The 23449-nt window shown below is 39.5% G+C and overlaps 2 protein-coding genes across 4 annotated transcripts in view; one reads left to right on the forward strand and one right to left on the reverse strand.

Moving 5' to 3' along the window:
* The first annotated feature begins 530 nt into the window (after nt 1-530).
* On the forward strand, nt 531-5872 carry stoml3b (stomatin (EPB72)-like 3b). The gene is made up of 7 exons (XM_069146368.1): nt 531-639; nt 1928-2031; nt 2143-2215; nt 2333-2415; nt 2527-2730; nt 3193-3327; nt 3470-5872. Exons 1-7 carry the CDS (start codon nt 576-578, stop codon nt 3656-3658), a joined length of 852 nt encoding a protein of 283 aa, XP_069002469.1. The 5' UTR covers nt 531-575; the 3' UTR covers nt 3659-5872.
* Nucleotides 4422-23449, reverse strand: part of mtus2a (microtubule associated tumor suppressor candidate 2a) — a 43181-nt gene continuing 24153 nt past the window's right edge. For 2 of the 3 annotated variants that reach the window (XM_069146362.1, XM_069146363.1), the window contains 12 exons: nt 17762-17926; nt 14856-14954; nt 11816-12003; nt 11614-11739; nt 10205-10271; nt 9640-9854; nt 9447-9552; nt 9257-9330; nt 9052-9150; nt 8846-8965; nt 8597-8697; nt 4422-8443 (listed from right to left, as the gene is read on the reverse strand). In XM_069146362.1, the coding sequence (XP_069002463.1) occupies nt 8014-8443; nt 8597-8697; nt 8846-8965; nt 9052-9150; nt 9257-9330; nt 9447-9552; nt 9640-9854; nt 10205-10271; nt 11614-11739; nt 11816-12003; nt 14856-14954; nt 17762-17926 (1790 nt within the window). In that variant the 3' untranslated portion in view covers nt 4422-8013. The remainder of the gene's footprint in view (nt 8444-8596; nt 8698-8845; nt 8966-9051; nt 9151-9256; nt 9331-9446; nt 9553-9639; nt 9855-10204; nt 10272-11613; nt 11740-11815; nt 12004-14855; nt 14955-17761; nt 17927-23449) is intronic. The other variant, XM_069146364.1, reaches the window with a different exon arrangement.

Below are 23449 nucleotides of genomic sequence, written 5' to 3' on the forward strand. Positions count from 1 at the left end.
TACTATCAGTGTAACCAAACCTGTTTTTAAACAACATACATTTTTAATTTTTTTTTACAAATGATAAAAAAGGCATTACAGTTTCTTAAAAAATTATATTGACCTTATTATAATTGATCTCATTTCCTATAGTTTTGCTATAGTCATTTCCACAAATCCTGGTAGGTTTTACATCAAAATAAAAAAAAAGGAAATAAACTTAATATCTACAGATGTCAGGCTATTAAAGAGTTCCCCATATTAGGAGGAAGTGAAAGAAAGGGAAGTACAGCGCTTCTACAGGAGAGCAACAGCATGAGAAATTGTCTCTAAATATTAAACTTTTTCCATGGATCCTATAAATGTCCTTTTACATTATCACAATACAGAATTTTACATTCTCTGAGATTATCCATTGACTTGTTAGCATCATGACAATTGCACTTTGTTCAGAGTCAAAGCCACACCTATGCTTCAGCCACATTAAATTGCACCGTTGCTGCTTTAAAAGGCTGGGTCACTTCCTCTTGATTAGATGCACTTCAGCAGATTCTCTCAACACACTTCCTACTAACACTGTTAGTATCAACTGGGACATGGACATGGAGGAACAAATAGAAAGCCAGAAGAGAAGAGGAATAAGCAAAGAAGACTTAATATGTAAGTTAAAAAAATGGACTTGGGTACAATCTTTGCACTATGGACCCGTATTTGCACTACATTGTACATATATATATATATGTATATATATTGCAGTTAGCGTCACTGTGTTTGCTGTCTGTTTTTATTGCTCTCAGTGTTTATTATGTACTGTGTAGATAGGCACTCACCTATGCAGGTGGAAAGCAGCCTAAGAGGCTGGAGCATTGTTTAACACCCATTGTCATAGGGACAGAAATCACATGTCCCAGAGAAAAACAGTCCCAAAAGCATGTGACTGTGAGTGTTTGTGCCTGTCCCTGTCCATGCGCTGTGAAGTCAGGTGAGCAGGGAGAGCTGTCATGATATGCACTTTGCTTTAATTTGGTTGCTGATTCAGACATCGTTTCAGAGCTGAGGTTAATTTTGCAGATCCTTTTTATCACCCACCTGCTGGACAAGATCATATGACACAGGAGCTTTTTTTTTCTTGACACCACACAAATCAACAGTTTCCTGTTGTTGAATAGATATCCTGTGGTTTGACCTAGAAAGATGGAACAATGTTCATTCTTTAAATAATACTGGGGCAAAAGGAAATTATGAAAATTTCATTATCATCCTCTGATATACTGCATGCTGTTTAAGTGTTAACCGTAAAGTCAACTGTTGTTGTGAAATGGCTTTATTGTAAAACATACAGAGATAGAATCATTACATTGTAAACTGTATGACATCAACCCTTCCCTCATTGCATGCCTTTTTTCTTCATTCATAAAACTCCACGGATAATATTACATATTAGTATTAGTATTAGTAAATGTTTGACTGTTTGCTCTATGGGAGTCGAAACTGCCAATGCTGTATTTGTGTTAGATGTAAGCTCAAAAACTAAGCCGCAATTCATTGTTGACTGGCTGTCAAGGATGTCAAGGATAAAAGTAAATACAATTGTTGACACAAGCCTATTATTTACCCGTGGAATTAAAAATGAGCTGCTTTGTTGTACCTTGCATCCATTCAGTTTTGTACAATAGTGTGTTGGCCATTACTGCAACTGAGAGGTGAAAACTATCCTCATAGTTTCCTGTGTTGTAGATACGGAAGGCCAAAAGACCTCACCTCCACTTCCAAATTGTTTCCCCCTCATTATGTATTTTCCCCTCACTATGCCCCTGAGATTTGGATATTCTTCATGCAAACCTGTTCAAAATAATATAATTTTAAAAATATTTTTTGTAATATATTTCAAATTTGTTGATGGGTTTCACAGCTTTCCAAACACACACTTGTCTCTTTCTTTCTCCAGCTGAACGGACAGGGTCTTTGGGATGTGTTGGTTGGTTCATCGTCATTATCTCTGGCTTTTTCTCAATTTGCCTCTTCCCCATCACAATCTGGTTTTGTCTGAAGGTGAGTGAGCTCAGTAAATGAACACAATTGCCGGAAGTGCATAAACCACTACTTCCTTTCCTGCTAATCTGATTTTGAACTGAGCTTGTGGTCTTGTGTTTTGTATTGCAGATTGTTCAGGAATATGAGCGCGCTGTCATCTTCAGACTGGGCCGCATCACAGACAGGAAGGCTAAAGGACCAGGTAGAAAAAAAAAACCTGTTTCTAATTTTGTTTTATTTGCCGTTAAAAAAAATACAGGATTTGTGATAAAAACACATATGGAATTTTTTTCCCCATTTTGATTTTTTTTGTTCACAGGTATTTTCATTATTTTGCCATGCACTGATTCGTTTGTGAAAGTAGATCTGCGAACAGTTTCCTTTGACATCCCACCACAAGAGGTACACTTGGCAAAAAGAACAACATGAAATTGTCTTTGGCAGCTCCAAAAAATTATTTTAGTTAAAAAAACTGTGAACGCACTCAAACTGGCTCATGTATTTCTACTACAGATCCTTACCAAGGATTCAGTTACAATCTCCGTGGACGGCGTCGTGTACTTCCGAGTCAGTGACCCCATTGCGTCTGTGGCCAACGTGTCTAATGCTGACTTTGCCACCCGTCTGCTAGCACAAACCACCCTCAGAAATGTCCTGGGAACCAAGAACCTTGCTGAGGTTTTGTCTGACCGCGAGGGCATCGCTCACAGCATGCAGGTACAGAATCTGAAGCTCACAGAAAGCCTTTGACACTTGAACATATTTCACACTTACAGTAGTTGCATGAGCAGAGATCAAACCAAAAATGAATTTCAGTACCTCAATATGACAAAATGGGTTTGACATTTGACAGTTAAAAATGTTTTACTGTCGTCTCAAAGGATTTTTCAGGAGCTAGAATTCCCTTTTGGATAATTATCTGAACAGTCTGGTCTGTTTTATTTTTGGCATAAAGGCCTTTTGCCCCAGATATCTTATGCAGTATGTACTAAACAAAAGAGTAAAAGGGGCCTACATCTGGTTGGCTTGGCTTGCTTAATTTTTCATCTCCAATGGACAGCTTTATATGTATATTTACGATAGAATAATGTCACCTTTTTTCACCAAATGCACCATATATATGATTCAGATACATTATTAGTCACAGATGTGAGCCCTTCCTCTTCCTGTCTTTTACAGAGCAGCTTGGATGAAGCCACAGACAACTGGGGCATCAAAGTGGAGCGTGTGGAGATTAAAGATGTGAAGCTCCCAGTTCAGCTGCAGAGAGCCATGGCTGCTGAAGCAGAGGCTTCACGAGAGGCCAGGGCCAAGGTCAGGACATGTGACACAACACGCAGGCTGCATACAGTGTTATATAAGCATGTACTGCAAAAAAAAAAAAGAAACAAGCATTTTTTTTTTTAGGCCTATTTGCAGTTCACAATCCTCATCTCTCTCTCTCTTGATCTGTTAGGTGATTGCAGCAGAAGGTGAGATGAATGCCTCCCGTGCCCTGAAGGAGGCGTCCCTCGTGATTGCAGAGTCTCCATCAGGCCTGCAGCTTCGCTACCTGCAGACTCTCAGCACCATCGCGGCAGAGAAGAACTCCACCATCATCTTCCCCCTGCCCATGGATATGTTGTCTCAATTCATACGCAAGTGAGGCTGCTGGCTCGGTGAAACCTCAGTTTGCTGAATTGGATGAGAGTGGGGTACATGTCTTTATTCTTAAAAGAAAAAAGAAGAAAATGTCAGGATGCAAGATAATACTGATGTTGCATGGTTGTTGTTTTTTATATGTATGATCATAGGAACACCTTAGGGTGTATATACTCAAGCTATGATCAGGCTAGGCCTGTTAACCAATGGGATTTTGAATGAATTCAGAGTTAATATGGTATGCCATCGTGTCAAAATGATAATAAATTGTTTCCCTTTGAATGATTTTAGGCAATGTTAAGTGGAGCAGTCTGATGTTTTGATACATTAATGTAAAAGATTTAAAAACAACTCCCTGCCATAGAACTTGCAAAGCTTCTGTTGCCTCTTGATTTGTGAACTTGTATTATCCTCATATCCCTTAAATATATTTGATGTTTTTGTAACTTTACACTTTACAAATGAAATAATTTATATAGCCGACAAAAAGGAAAAGTTACATAAATAGTCTTATGTTGAATGTTATTTTGTGATGTCTAAAAGCTGAGTGTTTTTCTAATGTAAGGAAGAGGATTTGCAGGTTGAACAAAGGATATCTAATGTTGAAATGACTAAAGTCAGCAAACTTTAAACCTCTTGTGCCTGGTCAAATACACTTGGTGGTCAAAACCACAAGTATCAAAGACCACATGTTTTTAACATTTTGCAGTTAAACACACTTGAGAAGGTGACTGAAGGGAAGGATTCATCCTGAAACAGAACCTGAACATTTTCTTAACTTTTCTTAAATATTTTAATACTGTGTTCTCCCCAAAAAGTACAAATAAAAGCATCAACATACTGTATATACATTACATTGATGAACTATTTCATTCCTCGTCTTCTAGGTCTCCTATGCTACGGTTATATTTTGACCATCACAAATGCAGAGAAGTAAAAGAAGAGAAAGGGAGAGCGAGAAACAGCAAAGACAGAAAAAAACATGCTTCTATTACTCTGTTGGTGCACTAAGACACAAACCATTTTGTAAATGTATTTACATTCAAACATACAATCAGTGCCAGAACAAATGGACCAAATTTAAAAGGAGTAATTGTATAGCTTACCTCCACAAATTCAAATTCTAGTGCTGAAAGTTGATAGGCCATGAAAACATTTGCTACAATAGCATTTAAATATCAACATGGACATTTTACTCCCTAATGAATTAAATAAATTACCCATATTTTTTTTTTTCTGGGGAGGCTCGACCAAGTGCTACACATAAAATGGCTGCTACATAGTGGTCAGACAAGAGGTCCTTCTATATTAAACAAAATCCCATGAATGACTTGTATAAAATGCAGCCATTACATGTTTGACATTCAACGCATAGTGAGACACAGATGTCCACAGGACACATTGAAAGGTCATTACAATACCAGTTCATTGTTTAGAAATCATAGTCCATTCAAACGTGAAATATTCATTTAAGATGAAATTGGTAACTTCACGCTGTCACTTGTAAACAATAGTTTTGTTGCATCCTGATAGACTGTGGTTTTTGCACCTGAAGTGACCTTCAGGAGGAGACTAAAGAATCATTCAACAACATGGTTGAACCGTAATCCTAAACGTCTGAAAACACAGTGACTTTCTGACTGGTATATTTGTACATTTTATCATTATGCAAAAACATTCTCAAAATCCTTAGTGTAGATACAAAATCAGTGACAATTGAGATACATTTCTCAAATCCTTTGCTGTACTTGACATTCTTTTGTTTAAGAGCATTTAATCCTGTGTTTGCATCGTACAAAAAAAATCTTGAAGATCCATGAAAAGAATCGCTTTTTCAAGACCGTCAAAAGTGCTGGTATAGCAATTACAGATCTACTTAAAAGTCTAGTACGGAAAAACTGGTAGGTCAGAAACGCCTTCCTTTACATGCTGGTAAAAGGGTACATTTTCATCAGAACAAGGAACCAGGGGCGTTTCAAGAAATTTTAAAGATCTGTGCCAGGCCTAAATATCAAAGCCCCCCCACCGAGCCCACCCCCATGCATCTATTTAACTATTAACAATATTACAATAGTTGCTAACCCTAACTCATGCTCCCATTAGCAATGTAATTGCCGACAACCAACGCAGACTTACTCTCACCCTTTCTCTCTGGCCTTGCCCATTTACAGCGGCTCATTTTCATGTATAGTCTGAACAGCTTTGTGTGTTTGTGTGTGCAATTACACTGTGAAAGACTGCAGATTTTAATGTTGACTGGTTCAAAGCCAAAGGAAAGATTAAGACCCTGAGGGTAAGTTAGTCAGTACAGTACAGGAGCCAGTTATGACATACTGTATGCAATAAAATAATTCTCATTTTTATATACCAATGGTTGGTTTCTCTATTGTATTTTATATAAATGGAAAATTATCTTGGGAAATATCTTGAGAGTGTATAATGTTCTGTTGTGAAGCTATACAAAAGAAAATGTAAAGTATTTCTCATCTAAATTTAGAAAATAATTCCCTGAACAATATATTCTTGCACGCTGAGAATTCAGTGTAGTTTGCAAAAGTTTAGAACTTGAAAATCAAAGAATAAAAAGTGCTGTTCAGATAAACAAACCAGAAGCATCATAGGAGGTTATGAAAAGGTAAACACAGGTTCAGAAAGGTCTACACTAGTCTAGTACATCACAGAGGTAAACGGAGGGTTAACCTGCTTTTTTTTTTTTTTTTTTTTACCTACACAGCTTATAAATACATATATCATTGTACAGTCCCCTGAACACCATCGGTGTACAGTTGTAAGCAAAGGTTTGTGCATCCATGGGCAAAGTATATGAATTGTTGACCCGTCTTACAAATACTAACAAGTCACTTAATGAGGCTTTACGAGTAGAAGGGTGCCCAAACTTTTGCACATGGCACAATTACTGCTTCATTTAAATTACCATTTGAAGATTTTTTTTTTTTTATTTTTTTTTTGCAGGGGTTGTATTTACTAAATTATGGAGTTTGCCCAGGGTTGCCTCAGTTTTGCATACAGCGGCAGGTGTGAGGACAACACGTCAGATAATCTGCAGTACATCTGCTTTCTCCTGGGCTACATCACATATTCCACTTGTGTCCCATAAGTCATATTTTCAAAAGTTACAAACACCATTTATTTCCTTCACACCTCTATAGACAGATCACAGCAATAGTAAGTTGTACGTTAAAACTGGAAGACTTTCACAGTACATGCTTGCTTAAGTAGCAAAATACATGTAACAAATGAATCAGATATAAACATCACGTTATAAAGAAATCCACAACAACATTTAAAACAGATTCCTGTGCTAGTTTCCCCCCGTTAGCTTTGAGCTCCCTGGTAGCTGTGTGATTTTGTTGTTGTTGCTGTTGAGACACAACAGACTGCACATTCCCACTGAGGTAAATACAAAATGGCAAACATAGTTTTTGCAAGTTGACCTGAGGGATCCCAGAAGTGAAAAGTAGCTCATGTGGTGAGACGCCATAGGAAGACCTGGTAAGGTTTCAAAAGATCTCTGTATTTTGCACGTAAAATGGCTGCAGTTGTCCCACGCAAGTAAAACTATCTGCACTAATTAGAAAATGTCAAATACACCTTGAGGAGCCTAAGAAACATGATTTGCTTCGACTAACAAACAAATTCTTTATTCAAAGTCCTTTACAAATAAAACGTTGGTCGTTCTCTGCTGGTGAGACGGCAGGACCGAGTATAAGGCGCTTTGTTTGGGATTTTTCCAGATGAAAAAACAAAACAAAAAAAATTCACTGATTCAGTTCATTACTCAGAACTGCAGTTCATTTATTAAGTATGAGAAACTCTTCCCAGTGAGAGACTATAGCTTATTTTACCAAGGACGTGACTGTGTCTAACACACCAGAGTATTGTGTTCTGGTCAAGAGGGTGTGCTACTTTCCATCTGTACTGTTGTACTGTGCAGAACTCATGACTACACATGCCGGGGAGGTCTAATTATATGTCAAGACTACCTGTGTCACTATCGTACAATATATACAGCCGACATTTCAAGACTTCATATCAATACAGGCGTAGATCAGGGACAAAGAACTGAGCTGCAGGCCTCTGTTTTCACTTTTAACATCACAGAATGGATCCATATTACTGTATTTATGTGTATAAAGTTGTGTTTCACATTATGGACACCACTAGCTCGGGAAGTTCAAGACTGTGGACAGTGACTATACTTGTGATGACTGAGGACCACAGTCTTCTTATTTCTTCTTCTATTCCAATTCACGTTCATAAAGGGAGGTGGAGGGAGAATAATAATAATTTTTTAAAAAAAGGGAATAAGTCAGATAAGAAAATGAAGCGAGAAAGAGCTTATCTCTGTAAAGAGCTGAAACAAGCATTTGAGTTGCAGCGACTGGCCGACGCCCTGTGTGTGGGCGTGGCTGGGCCTGGGGAGTAATTCTGATTGATTGCTGCCCTGTGAGTGGGTGTGGCCGGTCCCGGGGAGAAATTCTGATTGGTGGCAGCTCTGTGGGAGGGGGAGGAGTATTGAGCCTGCTGTGGACAGCCGTGGCAGTGGGTGGGGGAGTCACACCCTGCCACAGGTGAGGAGGAGAATAATGGGGACGAGGGGACCGGGGAGGGGGAGAAGGAGCAGTGCAGCGGGGAGGAGGCGGGGGACATAAGAGGGCTGGTCTGGAGACGCCACAGCAGCTCCTCGTTGTTTCGACTCAGACGCTTCTTCTCGGTGCTCTCCTTATCGACGGACTCGTGGAGGTTGGCGTTCTCCTCTGACAGTTGCCTGCAGGGAAAATACCACAGAGGATGCAGATATTTGCAATACATAATGTTACATATCGTGTTTGCTCATTTTTAAGTACATGTTCACAAAACTCAACCCTGCCACAGTGTCTACTACATGAGTATGAAATAGTGATGATTGGATGTGTCTTACCTGGACAAGGTCAAGTTCATTTCAATACGAGCCTTCATATCTTCATTCTGCTGCTGCAGAAGCTGGACCTTCTCCTCGAGGAACACGTTCTTTTGGGCCTGCTCAAAAGTAGAAAATACAACCAGAGCGCAATCTTTCACTCACCAGACAGACACAGAGACCAGCATGCGTATCCAGACCAGTGTGCGTGTGTGTATTTGTGTAAAAATGGGGGTGGAAATTGTGTTAAAATGGCTTATTTGAGCCTACCACTTTCTCCAGGTCAGAGATCTTCTTCTCTTGCTGGTGAATCTGCTGGTTCTTCATCTCCACAACCTCTTTCAAGCTCTTCAGGTCTTGCTCAATGTGTTGGTACGGAGCCAAGGCATCCTATTATAAACATAGTTAGAGAATGACAGATGGGATTCAAAAAAATAGTACTTACACTACAATATACATTCAGATTATTTACTCACAACTATCTGTTCGTCTGTACTCCTCCTCAAAGCCTCCTCAAAGCGTTTGGCTTTATCTCTCAGACTCTGGTTTTGGAACGTGAGAGTATCCACTTGATCCTAAACAAGCACACACAGAAAGGCAATATTATATACTGTATCAGTTCAGATTTCTTTGTATAAGCCAAAAAAATATAACATTAAGTGTCTTTTTTTGTATTATTACCTGTAGAGCAAGCCTGAGTTTCTCAAAGTCCTCCTCCAGAAGCATCTTCTGTTGCTCATGAGCTTTCCTCAAGTCTACACACACATTCAGAAACATAGCAAAAAAAAAAAGAAAAAGAAGAGAGAGTTGATGTTATTTCCAGCAGTGCTTGCATCACATGTTGGTTTTTAAATGAGGCCTAAAATCATACCTCTCATGGTACGGGCGTGCTCCTCATGCAGTGTTGCCATGGTGATGTTATGCATGTCTCTGAGCTCTTGAATGGCAGCCTGGTGGTTGACTGTCATCTCCTCCATCTAACACATCCACATATGTAAATATGCACAAGCAAAATGAATGTGTCTGATGATAGATCAGATTTCATACGAGCGCCTCTCTCTCACCTGCTCCTGTTGTTGAGTCCTCAGCTCCTCCAGCTCTGACCGATGTTCTGCCCTCAGGTGCTCTGTCTCAGCTGAGTGACACTTCCTAAGCCCTTGTTCCACGGCGGCCAGCTCTGCCTCTTGCTGCAGCTGCAGCTCCTGCAGCTCTCGCTCAAACGCCTCCTCCAGTGCCGTTTTTTCTCGCCGGAGTCGCTCCCAGCGCACTGAGTTGGAAGCTGTGCATGGAGTAGATTGTATCTTAGGATATTACCTTGTAAATGCAGAATATTCACAATTTGTATACAGTACACTGATGACTGGACTGGGGTCTTAATTAATTCACCTCCAATTTAGGAGACATTTTTACACATCAACATATAGGTGTAAATAATAGAATTAAAGATAGCTGGATTCCATTTGCTACTTCAGCTAAGGTTCTTATGGGAACCATTAGTAGAATAATGGGGCAATCTGTATTAGGTAACACCTTTTTCCTTCAACTACAAGTCAAGGTGTGGAAGAAGCCTAACTGATACAATATTTGATTGATTAGGTATCTAATTTGTTTGATCAAATATTCACTCACCCATTTCTTCTCTGATCTTTTGTATTTCCAAGGACAACTTCCTTTGATTTTCTTCTGTAGTTTTATTCTGAAAATCAGAAATGAACATAATTATGACATGGTGCGCCAATTATACAATCCACTATGGCTGAGATGTAAATGGTGAAACAGCTAATAACATCTATCACAGATGATGTAACATGATGAACCTGAAGCCATGCTGGAGGCTTTGTGAGGTTGGACTACGACACTGAGGGGCTTAGAGCTAAATGCTAAAGTCAGTACAAGCTCATAACAATGCTGATGTTGATGTTAATGTTTACCAGGTAATATAGAAGTTTCTCATTTTAGGTAAGGTCAAAATTTGCCAGATCACACAAAGTAATTTGATGGGATTGTATTAGTTTAGGTTCTTGTCTTTGACCAAACGACTTGATAAACTTGAGCTGGCATTGCTAAAGACAGATCATAGAAATGAAAGTATGAAAAACAAAACTGATCATTACATTTTTTCATCACACGGAATGATTTCTTCAATTAATGTTTATCCTCCACTAACAGTACTGTCTTAGTCTCAAGAAGGAATAGGATGGGAAATCAGACTATTATTATACTTGTATCAAGATCCTGACATGCTGGTCACAATAAATATAACCTGCATTGCCCACTGAAATAAAACTATAATGAAGATGTTGCCTACTGAGAGCAGTAAACATGCCAAACGCAAAGCACATATGGATGCAACTACTGTATGCCGTTATCCCATCCTGTGTCTGTTGGGCCTGACTGATGCCAGCAGAGGGAGCTCAAACTTACTCAACTGGGCGCACACTTGACATCATTCCTGTCTTCTACTCCATGTCTGCACAGTGGGCCAGTGATTGCAGCGCTCAGACAATGACCACAAAGAAGTCAGACAGGCCCCCGACAGTCTGGCAGCTGTATTACAGCTATAGCAGCACAGAGACTAAATCATTCCATCACACTCAGACCTGGATGAAACCAGCTCAGTGGCACACTGAACTCTGGGAGGACTTTTTTGCAGTAACAACCACTCTTTCTTAGTGTGCTGCTCATTGACCATTGCTCGTGAGTCTCATCTCATGGTGTTTAATACTGTATGTGTCCCTGAATGCATGTGTGTGCACAGTGTGCAAGTGTGTCATGCAATCCAGGCTTGCAATAAATGGAAAGGCAATATGTTGTGAATCTATATAAGATCACATGCAGATGAACCTTTAGACAATCTCCTGCTAAACAGAGGTTGGATTGTGGAAGAAATAGAGATGATGATGATGATGATGATGATGATGATGGTTTGTACTGTCAACCAAGGAGTAATTGGCCATTTTAGGTCAATTACCAATAGGATTGTTAGTGGTATTATGGGGTTTTTATGGTATATACACTGTATCATTCCAGTTTGCTACCTTGAGGCAGTAATGCTGAGTGGTTATGATGAAGGCCTCAAGACCTAAAGAAGTCTTCCTCAGTTCATCTCTTAGAGCTTTCAGCTGCCTCTCCTGCTGGTCACAGCGTCCCTGCAGCCTCTGAACCTGATGACAAAGAATAAAATAGAATAGGGAACCGAGCAAACTCCAAGTGGTTCTGCAGATTTTCTTAATAACTCACCTCCTCCTTTTGCTCCTCTTTTTCCCTCTCCTCCGCTTGTCTGGTTCTCTCTTTCTGTTGAGCCTCCTCTTTCTCGCTCTGCAGGTTCTCCTGCTGTTCTTGCTGCAGCCTCATGGGGGCCACACTGCGAGGTGACCCCGAGGGAGCTGACCTTCGCACTGCTGCTGCAGGCCGCTGCCCGGACTGGACTGGAGGGAGAGATAAAAAACAAACGTAGAAAATTAAATGGAGTTTGAAATGAACATGCATTTTTCAAGAAAACAAACACTGTAAAGAGATTTTATATAAAAAATGATCTATATATTGTACGATATATCACATACAGTATGTCATTTCTGTCAATTCAAATTAAAAAAAATTTAATTCTTAAATCCAGCTGGGACATCCCTAATAATGAAAGTGATGAGTATTAAATCAGAGGAGCTTTGACCTGACCTTGCTAATGACTGTGTTCACATGATAAACGATCGTAAGTTAATTGAATCTCCTCCATAAAGGAAGCTTTGGGGTAGTACACAGTCTGGTGATCCTCAAGATGGACCATCTCATCTAATGATGAATGTGATCGGTATCAAATAATGATTGAACTGAAACAGTAATCATTTATACACAGTATCCATATGGGTGTTGTGTTTATGTAAAAACATCAGGGAGAATTTAAGTAAAGGCTTTATCCATTAATGATGGAGGTAATTTAAAGGCCAGAGAAAAAGCAACACGACAGCCATTTTTCCTCAGAGGGGCACAACCATTACCTTTTAGTTGACATACTGGCAAGACAATTAACCTCTGTGCAAGTCACCTTGTCATGTTGTAAACATGAAGTATACTAGACTACAGAGACACAACTTCCGTTCACAACATCTTTTGGAGACACACAATTGCTTTAACAATTTACTATCAATACTGTATGTTCACACAAACTGACAAACTATCGTGTATCCTGTACCCTGTAACCCCCCCCCCCCACACACACACACATACAAAATGAAATCACAGCTCCTCCAAATCACCTGCCCCAACCATATCATTCAGGACTACTGAAGCATATAGGGAGCGGTCTCCATGACAACGTGAGAATGAGCTCAGGGAGCAGGGTCCCAGGTAATGAGTGAAGAATCGGTTAGAGGGAGGTGGAGGATGGAGGGGATAAAATGAGGGGAATGCTCTGAGAGTTAGGAGACAATAAATTCAGTAAGGAGAAGGGTTGCAAGGTGGTGGTGGGGGTTTACCTGCAGATACTCCTCGACGTGTAAAACCAAGTTGGAGAAAAGAGACGAGCTAAAAGGTATAAATTGAACACATTGACACGGGAATTGTCTCTATAAAAAAATTGTAAGAACTAAACCCAAAAAGGAAAAAATTCAAGTGTACTTTCATGCCATAATCATCTAGGCCTTGCTCCTAAAATATGCAAAAGTCAGCAAATGTTTTAAAGCTACATCTATATCACTGTCTTTTCTTTGCCTTGAAGCCACATTAGGATTACCTGTTCCCTTTTCCCCGTAAAAAAAAATACCTACCCCTTCGCACACAGACATCTGTCGGTTCTACTTGAAAGGTTAGAGAGAGGATAGTGAATACTAAATGAGTTTATATGGATGAGTGTGAGGTTGGCATGCAGATGAGAGTAGAGGGGCTGATGGATGGTAAATAACAATGTGAGAAACGATGAGAAAAGGTGACAGCAGTCCCTGTGGAGAGCATAGACTGCAGTCGGTGTGCGGTTTTTTTTTTTAATAAAGGTGTTACTATAGATATTCAGGCTGAGTTATTAATGAGATGAATATCAGTTTAATTTTGCTATCACACTGTCCAGAAAAAACTTCAAGTAAGAACAACACTAGATACTGTCAATATCTGTAAATCTCAGTAAACAAGAGAAAATGCTACAGGGCTGAGAATTAAACAAGAAACATATTTTTTATTTTGTGGCTGTGTGGGAGGAGACAAGATCCAGGGAGAGCAAGTAAGATGCGGTAAAGAGACGGGTGAACAGCAGCACTTCAGTGAAAATAGGAAAGTGAGAAAAAAAAGAAAGGCCTGAGGTGATGTGCGTCAACTCTGTAAGGAAACATTTGGAGACCCACTGCAATCCCTTAAGAGCCGAGTGGAAGGAAAGTCCAGACTGCATGAAGTGCTATAAATCTACCTCTGAAACTGTGTACGACCAGCACCAGGTATTTGAAATGAATGTAAGCTGCTATTGGTTGATGGTGGATTAAGAACAGGTCTTGCATATAGAAAAGGGTGGGGAAAGCTTAATTTAAGTGTCATGACTTTGGGTTTTTTGTTCTTTTTTGTCTTTTACTTAGTTTTCATTCTGTTTTCCCTTTCCTTGGCTGTAGCTCTTTCTGCCGTGCCACTCCTTTCTCTTGTCTGCCTTGCCCACTGATTGCAAAGTGGCTGCAGGTGAGCAGATTAGGGACCTGGGAGCAGGTGAGGTGGGTGTGGCAGACAGTATAAACAGTGGAGAAAAGGAAGCGTACATGTTCCAAATCAGAGGATATGACCAAGAGGGTCAAAGTTAAAGACACATTTTTATGATGAAGTAAATCCAAATTGTATACATTCTACATTCAACAGTACATACTTTTTAAGGGTAGCTGCGGTACGTACTAAAAGTCAAAAGAAATAGTATGCGATTTGAAACACTGGGTAAATCTTTTTTCTGGCATACTGAATACTAAATAATATGGCAGTATGGATATTGGAACGCACAGTATGTTTATTTCTGGGTAAAATCATTTCAACCTGGCAGATGTGTTGGCGGATGATAATGGTACGGTTATTTCTGGTAAGTGCAGAACATGCTATTTGAGACAACACTACGCTGTCAAAAATCAAGTACTACACCAGTATTAACATGTAAAAGCACTATTTGTGAGTGTACTGAGGGAGGTATGTCATTTGGAACACAGCCAAGGAAAAGGAAAACAAAAACAAAACTAAGTAAAATAAAAAATAACTGAACCAAACTCATGTCTTTACATAATTGCATTTTGCATGATATGTTTTGGTACTGAAGGGGAATACTCACCCGGGGACTGAGGTTTGGGAGGAACCACCGCCAGCCTCTTTGGGGAGGACGGGAGAGAACGTGTGACCTCTGAACTCCGCTGAAACTCCTTCCTGCCGACTGTCAACAAACAAGGACCAACAACAAATCAGCTTCAGGAAATCACACAGTGACATTTTGACTGATGCACTGTGTCAGTCAAACATCCGCACACATACACAAGCATCAAACCAACCATCTTCCCTGTCTCACTTGCTTTTTTCCCTTCTTTTCCATTCCTTTGCTGATTTTCCCCTCTCTTAACTTTTTCAATCTTTCTGTTACCCTTCTGCTTTCATCTCCAGCTGGCTCCCTCCTGCTGTGTAGAATAACTATGTCCCACAGGACCGTGGGTCAAAGAGAAGCAGAGCATACGAGGGGAAGCAAGGAGGTGATGGGCACATGCCCATCACCTCCTTGCTTCCCTCCTTGCATTCATTATTTTAGTAATGTATTTTTCAGCGCTGTCATCTCCTGTGTTTCACATTAAATCTGTTTCAGAATTGGTGAGGGGAGTGGGTGTAAAACAAGTAGCTGGATTCGAAACAATTAATGTGAGATATGTTAAGCTCAGAGTGGTGAAAAATGGGGAGGAAAAACCTGTGTAGAGGAGAAAAAACAAGGTGATGCGAATGAGAAACGAAGGAAGTTTGAAGAGGTTAGCAGGGAGTCTGTTATGAAGCCGAGAGGAGAGGGGGAGAGGGGCCTTGAAAAGAAACTAATTAGACCTGTTATGGGAGAGAAGCCTCTGATCCTGAACAAATCCCCATATAACCCTGGAGATACTTCAGGTCTGCAGAGACACTGTGCGTGTGTGTGTTTGCTGTATGTGTGTGTTCACTGTGCATGGTCTTGGTTCAGTTATGCAAATGTGGATCTCAGTGTGACTCATTACTGCCAACACACACACACACACCACTGTTATACTATTACACCACTGTACACCAGCGACTTTCTTGAATGTGCTTAAAATTGGATGACTATGGGCTAGGGAGAAATCAAAGGGTGAATGTGACACTAATATCACCTGTGAAGCTTTTTCGGATAACACATCTGTATTTCCCATTGACAACTTTCCTCTGTGTTATGTTATATTTTCCCATTTTATTGTCAAAACTCGCCTACTGATGGTAACTGAAAACTTTAAAATCGCAAGTTTAGGCCCATTTACAAATAGTTAGATAAAGCAAATATGTAATTACATTTTATTCTTTGTCTTGTTATCCGGTGCTATCCGTGTATTAAAGGGAAACGAGCAACAAGTGTTTTTTGTTGTTGTTGTTTTCTTCCTTTATTTTACCAGGAATCCTATTGAGATGAACAATCTCTTTTACAAGGGAGACCTGGCCACGATACTAGTCGTACAAACTCACAACATATGAGAACGCAACATAGACAACATGATATGCATTTATTTATAGTGCCCCTAAATTCTTAAGGTTTAGATCATTTAGAGGCCACTGTTTGGTGATTTGGATCATAGATTTTACTTTGAGGCTCAGACTTCTTTATGTGGACAGGCATCACAATAACAGATTCGCCAGCACTGTCGATGCCATGTTGTAGATTTGATGTGTACACCTCTTCTGTGGGCACATGTGTATGTGTAATTCTTTCAAGTGAGAGCTTGCTGTGGGCTCTCTGCACAGAAGGTTTTTGTCTGAAGCATTCAGGGGTTCATCTCATCTAGTTTGTTGATAAGCTGCGCATGTGCTAAGTAACAGAGAAAAAAGTAGAATATATCATACACGAAGTAATGTCTTTGTACAACTTGCCAGTTAAGAAGGATTTTATTCATCAATACTTTACCACAAATTTAAAATAAGCTCAGAGAACATTACACTGTCTTCATCCCTGATACAAAAAGCAAAAGAGGAATCTGTTGACAACTGCGCCAATGTCTGCATACTGTCACAAGAGTATTGCTCACACCACAGTTTAAAAAAAAAAACCATGAGAGTTCTGTGTTCTTTATACAACACTTAAATGATAAATGTGATTGAGTGAAGTGTGATACTATAAGGATTTCTGTGCTTATTCCATGTGTGAAAATAAAACTGCGTGAAAGGCATCACTGCCGGTGTGCTTGTCTTATTAGTGTTAACCACGTCAGGTGTGACCCATCAAGATCATCAACATTAATGAGCAGCAGACTGTGGAGAACATGCTCAATGTGTGGCGTGTTTGCAGTTCACTTCTCTTCACCACCGCTTTAAAAGCTAAAAGGACGTTTTAAGCACTTTGATCTTTGTGCTTTAGTATTTCCTATATGACATGAGGACAATTCTGTCATTGTAATGGTACACTTTAATATCTCTAACACACTTCAGCACATTCTCTCAGTGATTTTGATGGAAATGAAGTGTTCAAGAGTTACATTAGTGTCTTCCAGCATCTCCCAAATGACTTTCAACAACCCAAGAGAGCAGGATCTTGTGCCTACTTAGGAGCTAAACTGCTTAAAGAGGCAGACAATATCTAAAAAAATTAAAGCAGTGGAGTTTGGTTGCATTGCACTGTTCCAGAGATACAGTCTGTCTCTTATACCATGAATTTCTCACTGTATAATGAATATGTTGTGTGTTGGGTGCTAACCACATTATGTGACAATAGCTTGTGACAATAGAACATAATCTGTTTCTGGTGGAAAATTACAGCTCTGTCTGACACACATGCATGGGGTTTAAATTTGCATGTAAATTATATTGTTCCTACATACACGAAAGCAGGAGATCTGAATCGTTCAGTTTGTGGGCTTTGAACTAAGTTTGTTCATGTAGAAATTATGCTGAGCTGAATTACAGAATATTAAATTTTCAGTTCTATCAAACAAATTATTTATGCTGTAAGACCAAAACTCTGTAAACCATGCTCTGTTCTACACAAACCTCCAGGGGAGCTTCTTGGCTGAGGTGGCAGGTAGCGTCGGGGCAGGGCTGGGGTGGAGGGCGGCTGGAGGCTGCTGCTGTGACATGGTGGCCCTCTCTGGTGATCTGTGGACGCAGGGCCTGTGGTCACTCTATGAAGAGGAGGCTCCTCGCTCACACTCAGACCTGGAAAATAGCAAATCAAATTTTTTAATGGGTTTCTTATCTCAAATTATTTTCTAATTTATAGTAGGATAACCCTTCCTCTCAGATTTTCTGTATCTCAATTGCTATCCTTTTCTTCCCCTTGCAATCGTATTGTTTTTTTTTTTTTCTATGGGGCTGTTATGTCTGAATTTAGGATCACTGGACTGAGAAATGGTTTGTAACCTCTGGGTCTCAGTTCTGCTGCTTTCAATCTTCCTTTTATTAACCTGGAGCAGTGCATTGTGCGCTTACACACACACGCGCACACACGCACACACACACACACACACACACACACACACACGCACACACACACACACTATAATATGTGGACCGGTCGTTGCTCATGCTGCCTGTTATTGCTGCTCAAATCTGTCAAATACTGGTGGATAGAGTACACACACGCTCACACAATTTGTACTGTATATCCGACTCATCTCCCCATCCCTAAAAAGATATTGTCTGCACCTTCTTTCTGTGACAAACAGGGGTGAAAAATCGAATGGTTAACTCCTGAAAAGAAATTATGAGTTTGAGACTAAGCCACGTCCCCATTAGTAAATGTTGCTGTAAAAATTTAGATATCAAATTCAAGAATTTCTTTTGGTCTGCATTGTCTTCAGTCATGCCAAAGCCCCTCAGGGGCTGAGGATTAGAACAGTTCACTGCAGGGAGCCTTGTCTATTTAGAGGAGCAGCTATGCCATGGGTGTGGATTGTTTTGGTGACCAACGGATTCCACCTCCCTGTGTACATACAGTGTAAACAGACACACGTGTACACTGAACTTCTTATAAATACCATGTTTCATTTGCTCCCGCCAACATTTGCCGCGTTAACAGTTCTTGACAAAATTAAATGAATAGAAAAGTAAGGTGAATGTACAATGTTGCCAGGAAAGCAGCATATGTCCACATATTGTAAACTCCAATATTTTCAGTTAATTTACTTCTAAAACCACAGTCTATATTTGTTCCTTATTAACTTAAAAAGTTCTAAAATCAAAGTCACCCAAGCACAACAAAATGACTCCATATATGTATGCAAATGCATGCCTTTGATATTTAAAGACCGGGGACCAATGTGTCCAGGGCAGATTTGATAAGAGCACTCCAATACTGTTATGAGGCGCTGCAATTTCTGCTGTCAAGCACCCTACATGTGATGACTTTCACATGTTTGAGTCTTAAGATGAGAACTGCATTTGCAAATAGGAAAAAAATGTTTTTTTAATGAAAGACATGTAAATATTTGACCTCTTTTATCTGAGTTGACACAGATCAACAGGCTGGTCGATATGAACAGAGATGTGCTCATTTATTAAAGGTCAAGTATGTACAAACGAATTCCCAGAGCACAGAGCTGGGAGAGAGGAAGTGTAAATGATAACATTGGATCACAAGAGAGACAAACTGAGGAATGCTATGAACGATAAGATGGAGGCTGTGATTCTGGGGCTTAGAGAAAGAAAGATGGGGATGCATTTCATTATCAGTAAAAGCAAGCTGATATGCATCACTGATTGGCAAAATGCCAACCGATGATGGATAACAGGGAAAGAAGGAAGGAAGAGGCTGCATGGGATGAGAAGGAAGCAAACAAAAGGATATAAAAAGAGCTACAGAGAGGAATACATGAATGGCACTGCAGTGGAGCCAGCGGCAAGCTTAGCATTTTATGAAAACAGATGAAAAAAAAAACAGATATTAAAAAGGGACCATAAACAAAGAGGATGCAGCTGAGAAAAGTCAAAAGACAGCAGGTGTTTCCAGCTCAGTGGGAGACCATTTTATTGGAGCAACATGCCTCTGACTTTTATATGCTGGGCCTCATCAATTGAAGAGGAAGCAGATATTGAAGTACCAAGATAAAATTGAGGCATGTGAATTATTATACTTCTCATCTGGTATGAAACAATGCATTGTACTGGTTTTAATTTGATACTAAAATTGTAAAATTCTGACCTTGGAGGTGCTTTTATTTAACTGTAGCATAAACTCTTCTGTGCTTGTCAGCTAAATCAGCACGTTCACGTTCAGCAAAAAAAGAAACTCTCCTGCTTTCATAAAGGAATTGATCAAGTCCATCTTGGTTGTAAACAGCACAAGCAGCACATATCCAGGTGAACACACGCACACAAAAACATCCGCTGTTGAAGTGAACCCACTGCACAGCTTTCAGTGCTGACGTGCCAAAATAAATAGCTCTTGTTCTTCAAAACGCACACCCTCTGGGAAATAAGGGGATACTGTGTGCTTTAGAAAACAGAAGCATCTGGTACAAATGGACTCATTGGGATATTTAGGGGGTAGTTGATAAGCTGGGTAATGAGTATGATGTGTAGGGTCAGGGAAGTTATTTAGTTCTGGATTTACTTGTTTTATGACCATTTCTGTTTAAAGTTGCAGTCTTGAAAACCTCCATTTCGATCTTTGAAATGCTGTTTTTAAGCTCAATCATGTGACTGATCTGTTGCCAATTAACCTAATTAGTTGTGAGATGTTCCAAAATGTTTATTTTTTTTTTTTTATAGGTGTACACTACACAAACTTTTCCGGTCTGTTGTTGCCCCTGTCTCAATTCTTTTGAGATATGTTGCCGGCATATAATTTAATATGAGCATTTATTTTTCATAAAACAATAACATCTTCACATTTCAACATTTGATGTTTGGTCTATTTTCAATTAATTATGGGTTTATGGGATCTGCAAATCATTGCATACTGTTTTTATTTACATTATACACAGCCTTCCAACTTTTTGGAAATAGGGTTGTACGTAAAAATTTACACAAATGTGTGTGTAGATACAACTAGACTTTGAAATTCAGGTGTAAACTCATGAAATAGTATTTTCAGTTTAATACTGTAAAATAAATTATACTGAAGTCTGACCTTAAAATGTTGCTTTTTTTGTTTTGTTCTGACAGACAGATGTCAGCTTCATTCAGCACTGTTCACTTAAAAAGACAGCGTGTGTAATTAAGCTTGAAGATTGTACTCATCTGCGCTTCCACTTTGTTCTGCTTATTAATTGTTGCTTCCTGTCATTTGTTTGAGGCTACTATTAAATGTCTGCCACTCTTCATCCAGCAGGCACAGGCTACTGATTTCCCTATCAATCACTTTTCCTGTGATCTTTTCAATGTTTGCTCACAGTATAGCCGAATACACTTTATATTGTCCGCATTATGCTTGATACGCTCAAGAGAAACAGAAATCTTTCCAAAAACTCAAGTAACATGCTGCTTGATATTTAGAATACAATTTAGATTTAGGTTCAAATGTTGCATTTAATTACAGTGGCTCCGTTTTGGCAGCCAGTGCAATTTGTAGGTATCAAACGGAAACCAGCAGTGACTTCACCCATAATACTGGCAAATCTGACTCGATCTGATTGGGAACCCAGGGACACTGATAGCAGAAACCAATAACAGACACCTGACTGCCCCAAAGTCCTGTCAATCAAACAGACAAGCCCCCAATCCTAAAATTGTTTGATAATGGGAGTATTTAAAGATGGCCTGCCAGAACACTAATAACAAGGAATGAATTTAGATGCATACGTATTACCCCACAAACTTCAGCCCCTAATTAAAGGACTGTATATATTCAGGAAATTAAAAGTACACAGTTTTGCATCTGCAGAGAGGTGTGTGAAAGTCAAGGTTGAATCTGAATACATAAATTCTAAACTAATGTCTCCTACACAGTCACGACTTGGGTTGTGGACTGAGAGAGACAGATTGGACAAAAACAGTTTCGCTGACAGCAGCAGCCCCAGGCCTGCTTTCCTATCCGAGGACCCAGACGTCAAGAGATTAAACGTTCAGTTCAACTATTAGGACATGCAAGGTGTTTCTCCTCTGTGATAAGCACTGAAAACAGTCAAATGGGAATTTTATAGCAGCTAAAATCATTTTTTTTTTAGAATGCATAGAACAATCTCAAAGGCAGGCTGGGAGAGAAAATATTTCTCTAGATAAAATATAATACTGCTGTCAGGCTTCCGATCTGTAGTATTCATAAGAGGGAAAGACTGTTGAATGAGAAAGGTCAGGAAAGGGATCCATGGAGGAACACATGCTAAAGGACTTGATATTAAAAAAAAAAAAAAAAAAAAAAAAAAAAAAATCACCCCACAGCACACAAAACTCTTCCCTCAGACCCCAACAGACCAACCCATTTGCCGTCTTCCAAAACCTTCTATACCCTGTCACCTGTTGTCTGTGGCCAATCAGGGAGCGTCTCTGGAATTAGTGCCACCTGGGTCAACCATGTGGAACCAATCTCCTCTCATTAAGAGCTACATGGTGCTGAATTGTACATTTACAGAAACATTCATACATTTTACCTTCTCAGGAGGGATAAACAAAACATACATTTCCTTTTTTGGAACTGAGTAACATCACTGCAAAAATCAACAAAAAAAATATCACCAATAAAGAGATTTTAAATAAGAAAGTGCAGGGAATTAAAGTTATTCTACAGAAAACCTGTGAGCAGAAAGACTAAACACAAGTGAACAAGCATTTCCAAAATGTCACAAGTTCTAGGCTCATATATATGTTGAACAAATGATTGAGAGGTATGTGCACCTTCCTCTCAGGGGGTATACCAACATTGAGTAAAGGGAAATTACATTGGGACTGGGGGAAATAGGCTCTATGACACGATATGAAAGCTCAGCTTTTTGCTGAGGTTTTCTTTTAGTTTGTGGTCACAATCTGCAAAAAGTGACTGTGCAATAAGTGAGCACAGGCAATCTGAAGTCTTTTCAGTGGTACTTGGTCTCTGTCTCAAGTCACTGAGCCTCCTATAAAATAGGCTAATTAAAATGTATTTTCCACCGCACTTCTGTTTGCTGTATAAATCAGCACCTGCCTCTTAGATACTTTCACACAAACATGGCCCACACAAACTGTCAAAGGGTACAGTGGTACATTCAGGAGAGTGCAGAGTCACTTTGGCTTTTGGCTTACTCTATTAAGCAACCAGTTTAATTCTCTGGAAGAACAAAACATAGCCAATGGATGTTTAGAAAAGAGAATAAATGTAAAAGTTAATTTAGAAATTCTTCAAATGCTTACATTTTGGTGTTTGCAGCCACAGGCGGAATTGCAGTTCCATTTAAGTAGTGACAATTAATATAAGATCACTTTGACATTATTATTTTCCATTTTATTTTTTATTCAGGCAGGAATTAACACACAAACACACACGCACATAAACATGCATTTGTGACACTCATTCCCTGCAGGTGAAGTAAGTGTTAAAATTTTACCAGCATTTCCTTTCTTTTCCATCGGACGACATTTACAACAGCACATTTAATTTATTGTTTCTCTCCATGCTTCCAGGTAATGAATGACCTGATGGAAAATTATGCCTTTTGTTTATTTTTCTTCTTTTTGTAGAGTTTGTGATGGCCATGCACCGTATCATGGCATTTTACTTCTTGGTCTGCCTTCTGCTTCCCTCTTCAGGTCTGAATCCTTGGCTCC

Source organism: Embiotoca jacksoni, unplaced genomic scaffold, assembly GCF_022577435.1.
Source record: "Embiotoca jacksoni isolate LCO1_2020_lvr unplaced genomic scaffold, fEmbJac1.0.p SCAF_13, whole genome shotgun sequence".
NCBI classification, from domain to species: Eukaryota; Metazoa; Chordata; class Actinopteri; family Embiotocidae; genus Embiotoca; species Embiotoca jacksoni.

Excerpts from the sequence above, each read along its gene's own strand:
- stoml3b (XM_069146368.1), top strand. The coding sequence starts at position 576 with ATGGACATGGAGGAACAAATAGAAAGCCAGAAGAGAAGAGGAATAAGC. Across the intron at positions 640-1,927 it reads AAGCAAAGAAGACTTAATAT|CTGAACGGACAGGGTCTTTG; the intron begins GTAAGTTAAAAA and ends TTCTTTCTCCAG. Across the intron at positions 2,416-2,526 it reads TTGACATCCCACCACAAGAG|ATCCTTACCAAGGATTCAGT; the intron begins GTACACTTGGCA and ends TTTCTACTACAG.